Source organism: Plodia interpunctella, chromosome 16, assembly GCF_027563975.2.
Source record: "Plodia interpunctella isolate USDA-ARS_2022_Savannah chromosome 16, ilPloInte3.2, whole genome shotgun sequence".
NCBI classification, from domain to species: Eukaryota; Metazoa; Arthropoda; class Insecta; order Lepidoptera; family Pyralidae; genus Plodia; species Plodia interpunctella.
In genome coordinates, this window is record NC_071309.1 from 3325188 (window position 1) to 3346148 (window position 20961).

Consider the following 20961-nt stretch of genomic DNA (forward strand, 5'->3'; position numbering starts at 1 on the left):
CGGCAACCGTTACTGCTCCTCAGGTTGAACTATTTGTGCTAAGACTTCACTTAACAGAAAATGCTTATCAGATTGGTAAACATTTACTAAGACGTCATTTTTATATAGATTATAGAAGAGCTGTTGCTCGCGGCAAAGAAGATATGGGGAATAAAATAGATTTTTGAGAGTGTCAAGATGGGTGTGAATCATGGTTAAAAACGTGGACCAAATGAGTCTTTTTATAAATACCTATGTTAAAAATGCTCATTAGGCTGATCAACTTTTGTTAAGGCGCTTTTGTTATATCTGTTATAGTGTAGCTGGTATGTTGAAGTTCATCGTCAGATGTTCCATATCCTCGATTTGACCGTACCATCCTCTTCTCGAATTAATTCAGGCCAATTTCGAACCCAAATAACTTCGTTATGGATAAAGCAGGAAGCCTGAATTTTCAGTAACTAAGCAGGTATTGTATAAACACCTCAACATCAAAAAATCGAGGATCGGACAGATCATCAAAAGTTCAAGGCACTTCTAGCAGACATAGAAGCTTCAAATTTAGAATAGGTACTATTAGTATTTAGTGTCTAAATTAAGGAAAAACTTAAATATTTTGTAATTTTGGTACAGTTTTCTAGATACACCAACTGCATGAAAATCTTTGTAATCCCATATAAATATAGAAAATTACAAAGTTACATTTGCAGTTAAAGAATCAATCATTATAACTGTACATAATGGAAAGGGTGAGAAAGGGTGTGTTCAGCCCATGAAACTAAATATGAAAGAAAAAAAACGAACATATCATTTACAGCATGTCAGTCAGTCAGCACTCACTCAGTAACGGAAAAAAATTATATTGACTAGCTTATGCCCGCGGCTTCATCCGCGTGAATTTCATTGTAAAATCTCGGTTATTCTTTTATCGCGTATTTTGTAACACTGGTTCAAATTCGTATTTTTTTCTCATCTTTTGTTTCCCGCTACATCTCTCGTCCCGTAACTTGTCCAATTCCGCTTCCCGTTTCCTTCCATGCAGCGATCCCGTAGCATTTCCTACATATTGTCCCATCACGTTTTCCGTTTCCCACAACTTGCCTCGCCCATTTTCCACTACATGTCTCCGTCCCATTTCCCGCTACGCCTCCCACTCCCGCTTTCTGCAACGCGTGCTGTCCCATTTATCACGACGTATTATTTCTCGTTTTTTTATTAACCACAAACGTAAATCAAACATATTACGAGTCTTTCTTAAAAAATAAAGAAGTTTCATATACATTTTCACCCCTACGTCAATCTCCTAGAAAAGCTATTTCCAAAAAATGTATAATACATTATTATATTTTCTTCTCCTTCCTCTTACCTAACATTTCAAGGTATTAACTACAAAGAGTGTGTTTACCAATTTTCAGGTTTTTATCTTAAAAATTTTATAAATTCCCATACAATCAATCTTTCGGCCCCTTTCGAAGAGGTTGAGGGTTTATTTTCAGAAAAATCTAAAACAGGTATTCCCTAATTTGTTGTAAATAACTAAAATCCAAATTTTCAAGTCACCAGTTGGTGACACCACCACCGGTGGGGAACCACTACCAGTTGTTGGTGGTAGTTCCGGCTCTACACTGTTGCAGTAGCAACGCTGTAGAACTTTCATATAAAAGGTTTTCACTCCCTTCTGGGTGGAATTTCCAAAAATCCTTTCTTAGTGCTCACCTACACTCCCCAGGGAACCTACATGCTTTCTTTTCATTTCAGCTTCCTACACCCAGCATTTTCGGTTGTATGTTGTCAGTCAGTCACTCAGTAACGGAAGAATTTTATATATATATATAGATTGATGATAAATTTTACCAGTCGTAGAATACGCGATAAAAGAATAACTAAAATTTTATATTTCGATTCCTTTTAAAAACTAAAATTCACGCGTGCAAAGCCGCGGTTAAAAGCTAGTACTATATAAATATCACAACGCTGAAGACCCATTAACCATAGCTTGTGTCATTAGCGAAGGAGGAACACTTAAACTTGAGTGCATTAGCATAATAGCGCTCGTTGATAATAATATCAATATAGTAGTTAAATTATGTTGTACCTGGGTGAATTTTTTCCAAATAAAAATTCCCACGGGAGCGAAGCCCCAGGCAACATCTATAATTAATAAACAGATGTTAATTAACAACAATATAATAGTATTTAAATGGATTTGTTATAAATGTCACACATTTTTTTAATTTATTTTTAAAAATAATAATGAGTAGTCTTTGTATCACAGATTTCGAGTTAGGTACTAATATATAAATCTGTGCTTTGTATGGAGCTCATGGGGTTTCGACGTACATCAACGCACGTCAGTGTAAAAACCTATAGAAGACGACGGAACACGACAGATCTACAACGAGCAATGGGACATGACTCTTCGTCGCATACAAGCAATGTATTTAATTAACTTTACCCTGTTACCCTGCATGGCCTTTATGCGGAATTGAGAGCGACAAATTAGTAATTAATTTCGACAGGTTGATGTGCCGTGCTGTTGAATGTACTAAATTACAATCTCACGGAACAGCTCGTCATTGTTATTAACAATATTTTGATTTGAGCAAAATTCATGAGCTTGCGGTAACAAATCAAATCATTTATTCAGAAATTAGACCTTCGCAGGCTTTTTCATTTTAGCTTTAGAGCCATACCCCATTGCTCAGTCGCGTCGGTCACGTTGACATCTGTCGACGGATCAACACAGAACAAGTATATGTATTGTAGAAATTGTATGTGTATTGTGTGAAAACCTAAAGGAAACAACGGAGCACGATGGAGCTACAACGCACTGTGCCTCATGCGTTGTATTCATCGTGCAGTGATGTACTCAATGCGTAATTATCGCCTAATTAACTCCTGCCAATTCTATTTTCATTATCACACCATATTTAAGTAACCATGTTTTTCTTTCAATGGTTGACAATAATAAAACACAGACAACATACAGGGTAAATAAATAATGTTTATTACCGAAATCTTTTAATAATACAATCTTGAAAAACGATAAAAAGATCGAACGATCGAATCAATGTTAGAATGGATATGAGTCTTTTGTGTTCACCCGATAAAGTCCAGATTGACATCTGAAAAATAAATTAAATAGAATTGTGATTCTGTCTGATTCAGGTCTAGGCAAATAATATGACATTATAAAACTTTTTATAAATTTAAAACTTACGGCATTTTTCCTAGCTTATTATTCCCCATCGGAATGTAACTGCCCTTGCAGATATTGACATCCTTTTCAAACATATTGTTACAACAATTAGCATTAAACGTGTTGTCTCGGATTGACGCAGCGAAGTACATCCAAGATCTGTTGTGGTGGCAATCACTGTTTGGACACCCAGGTTGGCAGTTTCCACCATTAGGATAGAAGTCTGCTTGTCCTAACTTGTCGGCAATACCCTTGCGCGAGGAACAGCCTGTGCCTGTGTGGATCACCTCTACGTATTTCGCGTCAGTACTGGATAATTTGATGTCATTGGCTGTTGGACTAAGACCTGAAATTATTTTTGAGATATATATTTTTATTCGCATGCGCCGTACCACTCCGTCCGTACCTAGGACTAATTCTTATCCACCCGTGGTGATCGAGGTGACTAAGGGATAATATAGATAGTTAATGGCATTTTCAAGAATATGGTTACGTCAAGCAGAGGCGCCCGTCGTAAAATTGTGCTGAATTCCAAAATAAACTTTTTTGAAGAAGTAACATTTATTTTTAACTCTGACACCAGATTTCGCGGCCTCACAGCCACGGATACAATCGGGAACAGAGACATTCTTATTGCCTACAAGCTCAATGTCGATTGGTACGTTATAAAAATTGTAAATACAGCCTATACCAAGAAGATCCGTAATATATTTATTCTGTGATCCGATTTCGACTCCGAGAATTAAAAATTTCGTGATTTTCAAATAGGTATTTAGATTAAACTTTGAAAGCTAATAGAGAGAATATTGAATAAAACATAATATTGAATAAAACATAATATTATAATAATTTTACCTGTAATTCTGGCAACACCATTGAGCTTTCTGCCAGCGACTCCAACAATATGCGCTCCCAAATCGAATCCAATCAAGTGAGTTGACGCAAGATTAATCTGCTGATTCCTTAGAAAATTTGCTAAGAATTCGCCTATACTCAACACAAAGTTTTGAGCTTGTTCATATGTCATGTGTGAGTAGATCGACCAATCTACTGATATCACATTAACATCTTGGGACTCCAGAAATTCTAAAAAATAATTGTCAATAATTGTTAATAATTGTAAATATTATTATATAATAGAAGTGACATCCTAGTGTGTCTCCTTTGCGTGTCTTCATTGCGTGTCGATGTAATTTTCTCTTTTTGTTGATCTGTGATCGATTGGGATAACGAAACGTCATATTTTTCCAAAAGTAAACTTTTATATTTACCGTTATTTTTGTCCACAGTCTTCTTTTCGAGAGTTAATTGCTAATTGCTAACATTGGCGATTTTATTAAAGTCGCCTAAAGACAAACCGCGAGTAGGATTCGAACCTGGCACCTTTCGATCACAGGCGGACGACGGTCTTTACGAATTAACGACAACCACTTCGCCCACAGTAACCAACTAGTAGACCTCCTCCGCTTTCACACCATTTCCTACATATGCCAAACTATTGTCACAGCATAACAAAGTGCTATTCGTTGTTTGATAATTAAATTAAATTAAAATAATTGGAGCAAACATTTATTATTTTTTATTGGTCTGAAATTTTATGTAGCAAGAATAAAACTTAAATTCGCCAACGTTAAGTCGACGTAAAAATTACCCCCAAAACACAAAATAAGTACGTATTATTTCACAAAAATCACGGTACATTTTAGGCACTGTATTTAAGATCAAGTCTAGCATAAAATCGGTAACCAAAAAATAGCTACCTCTTCTGAGATCTAGATTAAGCGATGTGTCGTAGGATCCCTCATGACCATGTACTATTACCACAGTAGGCAGGTATCTTAAAACGTCTGGACTCGGTGTTTTCAAATTAAGTTCAGCACCTTCCGCAATTCTGGAAATGTTTACTTAAATATTTAGTTAATTGTTACCTAACTAATTGAGAAAATATATTTTATATTACAAATATATTTCTTTTGATAATTTAATTTACCTGTTGTACAAAAAATACTGAGTAAATTCACCATTTCTCTTTTGTCTTGCTTCCGGTTCGGCGTTAGCTAGAACTTAAAAAGGTTTTTGTGCAAAATTTCATATATTCAATAAATAAGATTTATTATTATTAAACATTTGAGTGTGTTTGACCACAGTGTAGGCCTATGGTTGGTAATGGTGACCTTATCATTGCCTTCCTTCAGCCTTTACGATGGGTTATGTAGACATATATAAATATTTAGGTCATCATCATTATTACAGATTCCGTCCACCCGCTCTTCTCTCATCAGAAGCCTCTTTATACGCGATCCATCTTTTTGAAGACAGAAAAGGTTTGCCCATCTCATTGCAGGTCGTCCAACATTCTCCTGCTCTAGCCATATATACAGGGTTACTGGTATCAAACACAAAACCTCCTAAAGACTACTTGGGTACATCAAAACAAGCAAATTTTATTCTACGACTTTTCGTGATTCGTAGTTTTTTTTTTATATAAAAAAAAGTACAATCTAATTTGCAATTCTACACATCATAACTCTATGTAATAGCCAAGCAACACGAGACAGTACAGTAGCGTTATTTAGCGGAATCGAACATAGTTAACGTTTTATAGAAATGACATTCAAACTAAAAAAAGGAGCAATTTTTTGTATTTATTACGTTTAGACAAAAGTCGTAGAACAAAAGATGTTTGTCTCTATGTACCTTATACGCCTTCGGAAGGTTATGCGTTAGATACCAGTAACCTGTATATACTTATTTAGTAGTCTTTAGGTAAAACAGGGAAAAGTAACATTATACTCTCTCTCTCTCTCTTATCCAAATCAGCCGTTGAGTGTCGCATGTCAGAGCCCAGGGTCCGCTTTCCAATAGGAAAAGTAGATGAAAAAAGTATTTCATCTCCACATTACACGGCCGTCGGCATCTCTAGTATTGTCAAACTAACGTTATGGATAGTACAAAGTGATCGCGCAGTGTAGATCATTGATTATTCGCTGTCTAGCACACTATATTGGTTGTCAGTTTTCAGAATCCATATACATATTTAAAATTTAAAAAAAATTAAGCCAATGCTCACCTAAGCCAATAGCAAATATAACAACACCATTCAACATGCTTGCTGATATTCCACTCTGTTTGATTTAATACGGCATTTATACTTCTGTGTTATACAATCCGGTTTATCTGCCTGTAGTTATGGTTCAATTCTCTAACATCTGTACAAATTATAATATTATAAATGCGAAAGTTTGTCTGTCATGCTTTCATGGTCAAACCTCAGGGCCGATTTGAAATTAGGAAAAGGTATAGTTAATGCCTTCTTCCGTCTACGCCAACCATATGTGTGTATATGTGCAGTGGGTCACGGAGGGCTGCAGGTGATGATGATGATAGATCATGAACCGCGGTCAAATACATATAGGTAGGCTATTGCGGGCAGGGCTACGGGCAATAGCTAGTTCTATAACCTACTAACATTATAAATTCAATACTTTGAAAGAAGTTGCCTATAATTATTAATGGAGCGTTTGCATTATAAACAAATCCCTTATTTTTACTTATTACATAATCATACATATACATACCTATATATAAAACTCTTCCGTTACTGAGTGAGTGACTGACTGGCTGATAGACAACGAACTACTGGGTGTAGGAAGCTAAAATTTGGCATGTAGGTTCCCTGGGGAGTGTAGGTGAGCACTAACAGAGTAATTTTAGAAATTCCATTCCGAAGGGGGTGAAAGGAGTGAAAAACTTTAATATGAAAGTTCTACTATCGTTGAAGTTAGTGACTTGAAAATTTGGATTTTAGTTACTTACAACAAATTATTGAATACGTGTTTCAGATTTTTCTGAAAATTAACCCTCAACCCCTTCAAAAAGGTGAAAGATTGTATGGAACTTAAACAATTTTCTAGATTAAAATCTGTAAGTTTGTAAACATACTCTTCATAATTTTTCTTAAAGACCGAGATTTTACTATGAAATTCACACGGGCGAAGCCTCTTATGAAATTCCTATCCAACTTTGATGACAGCATATAAATAATGTAGAATGTCTGGATTAGAAAGACACACACATAATGGCATACAGTCAAAATTTGTGGTGTTGAGATTAAAACGCGTTAAAAGATAAAATCTTAAAAATTTGACCGACGATGACAGTGTCCAATTATTTTACGGTAAAATCTGAATGCACGCGAGCTATGTGCCAGCCCTGAAATAGCAGCCGTATCAAATTTAATTTATTAGCATCTTGCCATATCCAAATCAATTTTATTACTTCAATTTTATCGGACACGTTTCAAATGTTCATTATTTCAGATATAGCAGCATATATAAATTCTTCAGAATGCTAAATAAACCTAAATAATATAAATACAAAGTCGCTTCCCGCTATCTGTTGTCTCACCGTTTTCAATTTAATCAACAGTGACTACATTATGCAATGGAAACTATAATACTTTCTACTAAAATTCTTTATCTAGTTAGATTAAGAACAACTAAATAAGGCTGGCCAGCACATATCTACATTAAATTTAAAAACCAAAAATACAGGGACATACAAATTTTGTGAACAGATGAAGAAACTGAGTTGGTTTCCAAAGAAATCGATCTCGATTAATTACAAAAACTTTCAGGTCTCGAATACAAATTTGGATGATCAGCTAATTTTATTTAGTATAGAAAGTCGAAATTTAACGTTTGTTCTTCACTGTTAATTTATTTTGGGTGTTGTTTTATCCCATATAATGAGCATTAGGTATGTGAAATGCAATGAATAAAAAAATAATATATTTTAATCTAAAATCTATTACAATTATAATATTACAATAATCGTATAAGACATGGGGTCTGTTTAAGATTAGGAGCCAAGCCCTATTGGTTCTTGCACTCCGTCGTCCTTCGTAATATTGACACGCGGATCAAATTAAAACAACTTTAGAGTTTCGATGCACATCAATTTCAAAAACCTATAGAAAAAAATATTTTTTTGTAAATGGATGAAGCTGTAACATGCTGCGTCGTCGCAGCGGAGTCGCAATGGCCCATGGGTCTAACACGTAGTAGGAGCGTAGTTATCTCAATTCATAATAATAATTTAATAATTAATAAAATAAATTACATCTATACAAATTACAATTTGTACAGATCTATTTTATTTAATATTATCTATTATATCGGACACAACGTATCTATTTTCTTGTATTATTATAAGTAGATATATATATCTACACACGTTGATCACGATAATCGATAGTTGGACTAATATTCAGAACAGTAGCATTTGTACTGTATTTGATTATTATCTTTATTTAATTATCTCTATATTAGTTAGGATTGGGACAGACAACGGGAACGACTACGCTTTATACTATGTTGGTGATTACAAGGGGACCGTAAAAAAATCATAATCATTTTAACAATTCATTATGTCTTCATAAGCTACATTTAATTACAATGTTTGTTAGAACGGGAAATCTTCGCGTGTGTTTATTCGATAAATTCCAGATACACATCTGAAAAAAAAATTGTGCAAATATAATAAAAGAAGACATATTATCCTGTATATACAGGCTTTTGTAACTAGGTTACATTACATAATAAACAATTAATATACATATATATATATATATATATTATGCACATATTTTAACATCTCATCAATCATCATTAAAACATTTTTAGGCGACTATAAAAAGGTTATTTTGAAAAATCATTATCATTTTCAGCCCACATCAACCCACTGCTAAGTATATGCCTCGATTATTCAGGTCTTTCGGGAATTTGTAAAAATAGTAGCCTATTAAAAAAACTATACTAAAAATATATCTAAAACTGAAAAGATAATCAATATCGGTCTAGCGCTTTGGCCGTAAAAGCGTGACAGACAGGCTTTGGTATTTATAATATTAATATTTTTTTACATACTAATGTATGGAGATATGTAAGAAATTATTAATAACACAGCTAAACAAAAATACTTACGGTGTCTTTGCAAGCCTAGTAGTACCTAATGGAAGGAAAGTGCCTCTGCAAATATCTTCGTCCTTTTCCAACATTGAATTACAGCAATTAGCATTGAACATAGTCGTCTTTATTGATACAAGGAAGTATAACCAAGATCTGTTGCGGTGGCAGTCACAAGTCCAGCACCCTGGCTGGAACCCCCCACCGTTGGGGTAGAAGTCCGCATGACCCAGCTTGTCAGTAAGACCATGACGGCACGCTGCACCTGTATGGATCACCTCCACGTAACGTGCGTCGGTACTGGTTAGCTTGACGACGTTGGTGGTTGGACTAAGACCTGAAAAGGAGGAGTTTCATCACATCAATCTACCTACCATTATTTGATAGCTTTAGCTCAAGAATTGGACTTGCCACAATGGCCAGTGCAGCAAGAGATGGGGCAAAAATCTCAAGTTCTCGAGTCATTAAAAAGTCGCTCATGCCCAACCGTCAAATTCAAATCATAACCTTGGATCCCACGTTTCTATAGCGTTTTCATTTATTTATTCGTATGGCAATTTGGACAGTTGTTTCATTATAATTACAATCTATGATTTAATTTCTAAATTCAGTAGCATCATTTTCCAGGGAGAACAGGTCTGCTGCTCCAAATATATATGTGCAATGTCCTGTACCGCAGCTCATACTCAGTTCTTGGCATAAATTCCTCGTTCTGTCCGAATCCAGTGGTCTGTTAAATTGACTCCTGGACAATGAAAATCCGATAAGTTTCTTCACGGGATTTATGCTAACTCCCATAGTTTCCGCAGTATGTTGTGTTTCTAAAGCTTAATCTGTTGGAAAAAAAAAATAGATATCCCCTTATTGTTTTCAAAATTATTACCTGTAATTCTAGCAATCCTTCCAAAATGTCTTCTACCAGAGACACCAGCTATATGTGCTCCCAAATCGAGTCCAATCAAGTGTGTTGTTGCCAAGTTGATTCCATGATTGGCGATGAATGCTGCTAAGTAGTCGCCGATACGCAATACTGAGTTTTGGGCAAATGAGTACGGCATCGAGGCGATTTCTGACCAATCCAATGCTATCACGTTAATATTTTCATTCGCTACAAGTTCTGTAAAAATATTATAATTAAGATTAATATTATAATTAAGATTAATATTATAATTAAGATTAATATTATAATTAAGATTAATATTATAATTAAGATTAATATTATAATTAAGATTAATATTATAATTAAGATGAATATTATAATTAAGATTAATATTAAAATTAAGATTAATATTATAATTAAGATTAATATTATAATTAAGATTAATATTATAATTATAATTAAGACTCTCGTTGCACCCGTCAACTTTATTTATTTAAACTTTGTCGCAAAATATACAATTTGTAGATAATACAATTACGAAAGGTGAACTTAATCTAACAGTAAACCATTGTGTGTGCCAAAAATAAAATAATAATAATAAGTTCTAAAATAAATACATATGTATAAAACTTTGATATATATAAAAACACCACACATATAATATACTTACTAAATTTGGCACAACGACACAAGATTGCCATTTCACCGAATTGACGGCGGGCTTAAGTTAAAATTAATGTCAAAGTTGACTGGTGAAACTAACCCTTAGGCTCAGTTGCACCAGTCGTCTTTGGTATAAATTTATCCTGAGCGCCTCCGCATTCGTATTCGAATTCGAAATAGGCTAAGTTCGAATATTAAATCTTTATATCTCTGAGTTACGAGGTTATCATTAAGAGATTTTTTTTGAGTTATCTTTAAAACAAAATTACATACTTTAAACAAGATCACTTATCGAGAAATTTTAGCGATCATTATCTATAGGTACCTATGCTAGGAAATTGCAAATTGTTACAAAATTAAATATATATATATATATGAAATAGGATACAAGAAAAATAATAATTCAATTTTAATAAGTACATGTTTTTATCCAGTTATATCAATAAATGTCTACTTAAGAGATCTGTCAATGTAATTTATTTATTTATCAGATAAATATGGATGGGTTGCACCGTCAACTTTGACGTTAATTTTAACGTGCGCAGAAAAAGGAAAAGTAGTCCATAATTTAAATTGGAAAATTTTGTGTAAACGTCAGCGGTGCGCCGTTTAAAATCGACGTCAAATTTGACGGTGCAATTCACCCAATATTTATCATGACAAATAAATTACAGTGACAGTTCTCTGTACTTAGACGAGAGATATTTTATTTTATTGATATATCAAACATCTATCTTTATAGGATGATCCTAATAACCAAATAAGTAGGAACGACAACTGCAACAAGCACTTCATATCAAATCACACCGATTAATGATGTCAGTTATATTAGAAATCTTTAATATTTATGTGTCTAATACGTATATATGAAACTGATCATAAGTACGACCGTACGACGCCCTAAATGCACAATCAAGGATATTTCACACTCTTAAAATTTCTCATTAATATTTCAGGAATTAAAAAGCTCATCGCGTCTTTTAAAATCGAACGAAAACGCGGTACATACGCGTTTTTTTTAAGGTAGGTACCCTGACACTCTCCTCGGTTGAGTCGCGTTGGCTGGTCGCCTTGGTTACGTTTAGATGGAAAGATCATCTAGTTTAGGCCCGTCTTCGTACGAGCTGAGTTACGTATGTGTAAACCTTCGAGAATAAATTGTTTAATAACGGTGAAAACTGCTTAAAATCAGCTGCGTGATTTAATAGAAGAACGCTTAGAATAAGACAGCCGCAGCGACTTTGTTTTATACTATGTTGTGATTAGCAATAGAACTAAAGGCATAATTTACATACCATTTGTAAGATACTGGGTAAAAGATCCGTTGTAGCTGTCTCTATGTCCATGTATTATTATCACCGTAGGAAGATCCTCTATAAGGCCACTGTTCCCACTATCCTGTGGGTCATAACTAATCTCTTCTCCGTATATCTTCCTGAAAATAATAAGTTGTTAATTCAGTTTATACCACTTGGTGGTGACTCCGGGTTAGTTTTGGGAAATGCATATATGTTAAGCGTTGTTTCAACACGTTAAAATGCGATGGAATCCGCTGTCCTAGTCTTTTATCGGATGTCGCACAGCCTAGTGATTTACCTGTTGTACAAGAAGTACCGATGTACTTGGCCATTTGGAAGGTCCTCTGAGACCTGGTCACCGGTGGTGGTAGCTAAAACTGAAAAACCATTTACAAATGTTTCCGTTACTGACCATATTTTGGTTAAATTTGAAAGTCAAACGTGAAATGGATAATCCTATAACTTTTACCTTAGCATTTAAAATTGATCAGGCATGACATCTGATTGGGCATTCCAAAAATTAAGTATAATATCATTTATCAATGACTAACAATATGTTCTTTTCAAATAAATTTAAATTAAAATTTTTATTTTGTTGGGGAGTTTTGTTAGAAATGTTAGGTGGCATACACACATTACTTTTACAGAGTAATTCCGTTTGAGATGGGTGTAAATATAGTCTATAATTAACCATATGATTTTCCCATCCGCCTAGACTCTTCAGAATCACGATTCTTGGACCTGTCTACCCAGTAAGCGAAAAAGACGTGACACTATGTCTGAATCTGCACCTCCATTGGAATTCGGCAAGACAGAGTTGAGATAGGCGAAAAATACAGCCACTTACCTAAGGAAATTCCGAATAATATTGAAATACTGTTCAACATTATTGTTTTCACTACGACGACTATAACATACAGCAGCTTATTATTTTGCTTTTATTTATATTTCACGCAGTATTTATATACATACCGATTAAACGTGATTATGTTCTTATTGTACATAATACCTACTGATTAGGAGATAACTAACATTTTATTTTTCAATTCAAATGAGCTGATTCAGCGCAACACTACAATCGACAAGTCAAAATAAGTTTAACAATATATCTATGTAATGCAATATAGATGAAGTTAGGTACCTATTTAAATTGTACAATTCTTATCTAAAGATCGATTAAGATTGTGATCTTTAGCGATGCTAAGAAAAACAAACTGTTCTTTAAGACTTGAGCTTTGAAAGTTCATTAGCTCGGGGCTCAAAGCTTCGACTTGTATTCGTCTCAGAACGTATTTCTCATAATCTTGTGATATTCTAGGTTAAATTCAAACAGTGCACTAAATTTCATCAAAATCTGTCTAGCGTGAAAATGAACAAACATTTATTCTCACAAACTTCCGCGTTTAGTTATGATATTAAGTTTATGTAAGTATATCATTTGTTTATGAACTGAGCGAAAATGACAGACAGATAAACCTAGTAACATATTAGATCTCCGTAGTTGGGTAAATTAAGCTGGATTCCCGACATAAAACATTTTAAGTCGTAAAATCAATGCCGATTTCGTTCACCCCTCATTCTAATTCTTTTTCCAATAATTTGGCTGTCAAATATATGATTGTTTAACCAAATTAGGGTGAAATTACATAAATCCACCGCATAAATCTTATAAGTACCTAATTAACGTAATAACAAAGTTATAGCTAATATTATCTTCCAAAGAATAATAATTTGTTGTAAACAAGCTACTGTAGAGGCTAATTTTATCTATGAATAATTTATTGATGTTATTGATATGTATACCTATGAATAATATTATTAAAATCGCGATAGCACAGGGATCCCCCTAACTACGTTATCTGTTTGTAAACCTTACGTAGGTAAGGTTTACAAACAGATAACGATTATTTCCGAAAGATTATATCCGATTTATTTCCGAAAGTATATAGTACGAAGCCAGGCCAAGTCGCTAGTAAAGTATAAGAGATAACACTAAGTAACTTGTACCAGTTTTTGTTACCAATTTGGAGTACATTATAGGGCCAAACCGTCTTTTCCGTAAGTAAGGCCGCCTTTACAGCGTCATTACGCAATAATTTTCCATGTATTCATCACTATTTCTGCACCTGTAAACACCCTTTACATTTCTGGTTGTTAAATGTTGAGATATAAATCTCAAAGTTAGTTGCAAAAAAAAATATTTTGACAGTGATTTGATTGGGCTGTCTTATTTATATGAACCTTCTTTGGAAATTCTGTTGTCTTTTGTGGCTTTTGTAAGTAACTTATCATAACATCTTCACACAAAATTAGACAAAAACTTGTATAATCACTATAGCTGGTGAAAAATGCTGCATGTTAAAAGTAAACCTAAATAAATACCATTCGATATTTCAAACTAGCATACTAGGTCTTCATACCCAAGCCACGCCACGCAGCGCAATTGCAAATTGAACCCGGACGAAATTGGAACATTTTTATTTAAATTGCATTCGGAAACGTGGCTCCCACCACCCGCTGCGGTGTGATTAATATCCATTGTCGATTTATAGTACATAAATAAGAAATATTTATAACTAGTTATTGACTGTGGCAATTCTGCCAGTTTAATGAACAAATATTTTACGGAAACAAAGAAGTAGGATAGTGGACCTTGGGCTCCGACGCTCAATGGCTGAGAAGAAACCTGTAAAACGCTCAGATGAGAGACTTTCTCGTTGCAAAAAGTTCCCTGCTCTCTCTTTTGCTCTTAACTATACCCACATCAAATATTTTTAAGAAGTGCAAACAAATAAATTAATAGACAAACACACTTTTACATTTATAGGGTCTTTCAATGACAACACTAATCGCCTGAAATACATACCTGCATAGGTATGTATTTTTTGTACATATTTATTATCTCAGCATTTAATAACCCATAAATTATACATTCATAAACAGTAGACTAATATATTTATTAATTTTTTTTCTGTAGTCCTTTTCAACATTTTTTTATATTAAACTAAAACTCAAATATGGAAGTAGGAAGTAGTTACAGGTATATATAGATGGTAAATAAAAACCAACAGTTTGCCCTTTCATACAATTCGAAATTCCATTGGGAAATTACATTGCTTTTACTCGGAGTTTTTAGTGAGTATTATATTTTTTTAAAAATTATGTGACTGTAGCTAACATAAATTATGAAGTTATAAAACTTATGCGAGAAATTTAAAATAAAATTGATTTGTTTATGCAAATTTCATTTCATTTTCGAATTTGACATGGCATTTGCGTTCAAGGTTGTCTCTAAATTTACATTCGGTTGGAAAAGGGTGGGTGGCACAAGTCAACTTTGACGCAAACTTTAACCAGCGCAGAAAATACGCAAAGTACGTCATACTTTATTCGGGGGCGGCACACGGATTAAATTTAACGTCAAAGTTGACTAGTACAACCCACTCAAGGTTCGGTTTGCATAAGTCAATTCTAACGTTAACTTTAACCTGCGCAGGACAACGCAAAGAACGCCATTTCATCTAAACGACTTCGGCGCGCAGGTTATACTTAACGTCCAAGTTGACTGGTGCAACCCACTCTATGTGAAGTGTGACGATTATGACACAATTATAATTTAAACTAAACAAATGATAACATAACATTAGATCTATCTCCAAAGTATTAACTTAGCGATGACATCTAAAAACAAATACATAGGTATAAAGACAAACTTTCTCTGAAGTTAATTTCCTACCTCAACTTTACCGGGAGTCGATTCCGGGACTCTAAAATTGGAATTAAGTACCAGCATGTCCTCTGAGGCTACTATTATTACATTAGGATTGTAATTTTTAATTTAATCAAGTAAAATATAAATATACACGGCGACTTATTAACCCTCCGTCATCCGGAAAAAAAATTTCAATACGATATAGGGAATGTTGAAACATGGTTGACAGTGATTTGTGTGATCCACAACTACACATGGCACTGCTCCTAGCAGTCTTCGGGCTCCAACCCTTAACGACTGAGGAAGCTGCCGGGAAAACGATCAGATGAGAAAGAGAGAATGGAACCTAAAAATATTAAAACAGACTTTAGTCTTGCAAAGTCTATTTAAAAATTTCATAAATTAAGAAAGTTTAAGCGTAAAGAACTACGGTTATGTTTTATAACACTAGCTTTTGCCCGCGGCTTCGCCCGCGTATATTTCCCACAAGAACAGCAGTTTCCGGGAGCATTTTTCCGGGATGAGGTACCCTATGTCCTTTCCCATACTTCAAACTACATGTATCCAAAATTTCAACAAGATTGGTTGAGTAGATAGTGTGAAGAGGTAACATACACACTTACTTTTGCATTTATAATATTAGTTAGATTAAATCTCGCAAGAATAGAATTCGGGATAGTTTTTTATCAGCTGCAATGAACGTGTTAACGATTATTACCATTAAACCATTACAACATTGAAGTTGTTTATATAAATACTGCGTTAAATATAGTGGAAATAAACAATATGTTGAAGTGCGTTTCCATATTATTTGCTATTGCTTTAGGTAAGTCACTTCCAAATATTCTTTAATTTCCAAATAAATAATCGCCCTTGGCAAAATTTTTATTTATTTATTTCATACATTATATATTGCACTATCATTATATGTGCTCCAAATTCAATAGTTAAGATCTAAAATTACACATGGTTTCTACCATAACACAATATACAATGTAGGTAGCTCTTGTGAACTCTGTCAATGGACAACCAAATAAGTCGATTTGAATTGCAACTTCATTTAGGCTCAGCGCTCTAGTCAAAGGTACATGTTTGAGCATATTCGTTCGCCCTTGTGTTATTGCGAATAATTATGAATAATTTTACTACACAATATGTATGAGCAAAGTCACAAAGTTTTTTTAAATAGAAAGTAGCTTCCAACCAAAACAACGAAGTCGTGATGTTCGGCCATAGCTGAACCATTTTTTTTAACAAAGAAAAATATTTTTTTTTTCAACTTTGTTGATGTAAAAACTTAGTTTCGGCAGATTGAAAGTTTCGTTTGAATTATTGGCCAAACAAAATTGTTGGCCGTTACATGAACTAGATTTCAATGATGTAATACACTATAGTCTCACAGGACTAGAAAGCCAATAGAAAGTAAATTAGATCACGCATCGGTAGACCATTCGTTATCATAAAATAAATACTAATTGTTTGTTAGACAAATTAAAAAACGCCCGACTTTTCAATAAATAAGTATTGAAAAGTCGGGCGTTTTTAATTTCTATTTTTTTTTTTGCGTTCGTTTTTTAATTTGTTCATTTCGCTACAACTATTGAACGGCTGAACCGATTTTCATGAAACATGGTTAAGAACACTCGGGATAAAATAATCTATGTCACAAAAAATACTAAACGAAAATCGGTTCATCCGTTTGGGAGCTACGATGCCACCGACAGATATACATATACACAGATAGACACGTTAAACTTATAACACCCCTCTTTTTGCGTCGGGAGTTAATAACAACGTTTGTACTGCTAGTTCGTCAAATGGAAGCATGTATAAGTGTTCAGAAGCAAAAATATTTGCTGTAGATCCCACGGGAGTCACTTTATGCGGTCCCAGTGAACAGAGAATGTATACCAGTCCCAATGTTTTAAAAGCAACCCTGTTTTTGCTGAGGTGTGGCAAAATTAACAAATAACTAACAATTTACTGATTCGCAGCAAATCATAAGGAATATTAACTAAATGTTCATGGAAACGTATTTTTTCTCTTAATCTTTTCAATTAATATTGATACAGCTTTAGCTAACGACGAGCCGCCGCCGGCCGCATTATTAAGAAATTCAAGCCGAAGGAATGGTGAATATAACCGGTATTATTTATACAACAGGTAATTACTATTTTTAATTTAAATAAAAGTTAAACCCATAAATAAACATAGCCCTTCAATAGCGAAAAGAAATTTATTATGAAAAAAAAATTGATAACTGCTTTCTATATATTCAAAATACACTAACCAAGAGACTAGATGTTCAAAATTATAGAAATTACAACACAAGAACTGAATTACATATTCAGTTCTTGTGTTGTCATTTCTATAATCTAAGATAACCTTTTTCTCTCTCATTTGAGAGTTTCTTCCTCAACCGCTAAACGTCGGAGCCCAGGTTCCGCTTTCCTACTTTTTTGTATCTACTTCCTACGGTCGACGGCATCCCTAGCTGTCAGACCATTGGCACGCAAATCATCTTTGCAGACATTAAGCCAGCATTTCTTGGGTGTGCCCCTACTGCCAGGGCCAGGCGACAGCGGCATAAGCAGACATTTTTTCCTACGTAATTTACCGGTCTACGCAAGTCTATTCTAAGATTTATTTGATCAATGTATTCCATTTTCAGTCAAGTGTCAGGAGTGGAACTAGCTCCCTCACAGAATTCAAATCTCTTAAATTATTATGGCAAAACAGTGGTAGTAATACATGGATATATGGAATCACACCTCACATCTCTTAACCCGGATCTTAGAAGAGGTAGATATAACTGCGTTCTTCTAACAAAACTCTTTCCATTCCCTTTTCAAAAGATTTTCGGTAGAAAGCTTTCTAACTTTGGTATCCGGGGACAATCAATGTATGTTTGTTACTTTAATTATCTTTAGTTATTTAAAAAATACTACCTCAGTCAGTATGTGTTGAAGAAGTCCAATTTCACTCACCGAGCCGAGCGATTGACTTCTCGCTACAAAATGGAGTTCAGTCACAGACTTATATATAGTCAGTTCATTTATGGTGAGGGTGCTGACCCATCATCTGGAGAACTTCATGAAGAAGGACTTCTGGCTGCAGGGAGTCGTGTTTCGGAGGACACGCGGAAGGATTCATGCTGACCCACCTCAATTACGTGTATTTAAATCTATTTTATATGTATGTTTGTATATAAGGTACTTTGCCCGGGGCTTCGCTCCCGTGGAAATTTTGAGATAAAATATACCCTATAGCAATATTGAATAATGTAAGTACCATTCTAATGGTGAAAAAATTTTTAAAATCGGTTCGGTAGTTTCTGAGATTAACCGCCTCAAACTTATATACTCACAAACGCTACCTCTTTATGATAATTGTATAGATTTATATTATTGGTCACTGGAATTAGTATTAAGTTTGAATTTCTTATCCTGAAATAAAATGGCTTATTATTTAAAATGTTCGGGTCAGAATAATTGAACTATTCAAAATTTTACAGAACTCTTGAATAATGAAGATGTCAACGTGATAGCAGTGGACTGGTCTATATACGCTGCTATGTCATTACCATTTGCCCAAAACGCTGTACTGAGTGTTGGCGATTACTTAGCTAATTTCTTAATGAAACTCAACCTTAATCCTGCATCTCTTCACTTGGTTGGAGCTGATTTGGGAGCTCATATAGCTGGCGTAGCTGGTAGAAAGATGGGTGGAAGAGTGGCTAGAATTACAGGTAAATTACTAATGAGATCCACTTTAATCTTTTAGTATAAAATATTCGAAATACACGGGCTGCTCCCAATCATCGACGGTACCGATTAGTTTTGATCCCTTCAATAGATTATTACTAAGAATCCATGCGCCGCGTAAGACCGCGATCAGATAAAGATATCTAATAACGGTTTGGAAACACATTTAGAACATAATATTCTCAAATCTATTTAATGAAAAAATCTGTTTCCAACTTTGTCGTTTATATCATAAGATTAAGACTTAAACATAACTGAACTTATTGAAATTCTATTGGGTACGACAAACTAGACTTGATATGCAAACTAGATTTGATTCAAAACATATTGTAACATGAGGAGAGAGGCTGAATATATTTCTAATATGATTTCAGGTCTTAGTCCCACCACGAGTAATGTCAGATTAGCCAGTACTGATGCAGTTTACGTAGAGGTGATCCACACAGGCACAGATTGTCCTAACGGAATAGAAGAAAAATTAGGACATGCAGACTTCTACCCCAATGGAGGAACGTGTCAACCAGGGTGTCTAGACTGCACGTGCCACCAGAACAGATCCTGGATGTACTTTGTTGCATCAATCAAAGACAATAACTTTAATGCCAACTGCTGTAATTCCAAATTTGAGAAGGATATCAATGCCTGCAAGGGTACTTACCTCCCAATGGGAAATAATAAACTTATCAAGATGGCGTAAGTATTACCTACTCATAATTTAATCGATTTATAAAAAATGTTGTCATAATCTCGTAAAAATGATTCATAAACAATATTCGATACACTGGTCGTAATTATATATCCTACTAATATTATAAATGCGAAAGTTTATGAGGATGTATGTATGTATGTATGTTTGTTTGTTACTCTTTCACGCAAAATCTACTGTTATGAAATACAGATTTTTATCCCGAAATTCCCACGGAAGCGAAGCCCCGGGGCGCAGCTAGTGATTTCATATATTCTTCGAAAACTAAGGGCAGTTAGACTTTCTCTTTCCTCTCTGAGCATTTTCCTGATTACTTTTGCAGCCGTTAAGCATCGGACCCCATGTTCCTCTCTATTAGACTACTCGTTGCAATACATTAGTACATATTTTCGTTTTCGCTAAAAAATAAAAAAAGATACATTTAGAGACATAGACAAAGATACATTTACAGATAGATGATGTTGCTAGTGTGCTCGTATGTAGTACCTTAACCAAATAACTTTTTTTTTCAGATGTCCAACTGGACTTTATCGAGTAAACACAAAAGACACTTATCCCTACTGATATGTTCAACAGTTGGGCTACAATTAGTTACAATGTCTTTTTATCAATAAAAAGATATTTAAACTACAATTTGTGTGTTATTTATGGTAGAATATGTTTATCCGTAGCAAATAAAATAACATCAACCAATTAAAATCATGAGTACGGTAGTGTGTACTTATTTTTTGGTTTGTATGGAAGTCAGATGGTTTGTACTAATTCTAATGACGCAAAATATGAAAATATTTGCG

General features: G+C 34.3%; 3 protein-coding genes across 3 annotated transcripts; 1 reads left to right on the forward strand and 2 right to left on the reverse strand.

The window, feature by feature from the left end:
* Window positions 1-2963: 2963 nt before the first annotated feature.
* LOC128676724 (pancreatic lipase-related protein 2-like) lies at window positions 2964-6398 on the reverse strand. Its single transcript, XM_053757018.1, has 6 exons — window positions 6249-6398; window positions 5169-5241; window positions 4939-5069; window positions 4034-4264; window positions 3200-3524; window positions 2964-3104 (listed from the first exon to the last, which is right to left on the reverse strand). The coding sequence occupies exons 1-6, from the start codon at window positions 6283-6285 to the stop codon at window positions 3053-3055; spliced, it is 849 nt and encodes a 282-aa protein (XP_053612993.1). The 5' UTR covers window positions 6286-6398; the 3' UTR covers window positions 2964-3052.
* A 2190-nt stretch (window positions 6399-8588) lies between these two features.
* Window positions 8589-12989, reverse strand: LOC128676723 (pancreatic triacylglycerol lipase-like). Its single transcript, XM_053757017.1, has 6 exons — window positions 12833-12989; window positions 12284-12362; window positions 11983-12122; window positions 10028-10261; window positions 9163-9481; window positions 8589-8693 (listed from the first exon to the last, which is right to left on the reverse strand). Exons 1-6 carry the CDS (start codon window positions 12870-12872, stop codon window positions 8642-8644), a joined length of 864 nt encoding a protein of 287 aa, XP_053612992.1. The 5' UTR covers window positions 12873-12989; the 3' UTR covers window positions 8589-8641.
* A 3422-nt stretch (window positions 12990-16411) lies between these two features.
* On the forward strand, window positions 16412-20800 carry LOC128676752 (pancreatic lipase-related protein 2-like). The gene is made up of 6 exons (XM_053757063.1): window positions 16412-16523; window positions 17770-17860; window positions 18369-18499; window positions 19212-19445; window positions 19836-20154; window positions 20680-20800. Exons 1-6 carry the CDS (start codon window positions 16484-16486, stop codon window positions 20729-20731), a joined length of 867 nt encoding a protein of 288 aa, XP_053613038.1. The 5' UTR covers window positions 16412-16483; the 3' UTR covers window positions 20732-20800.
* The last annotated feature ends 161 nt before the right edge of the window (window positions 20801-20961 follow it).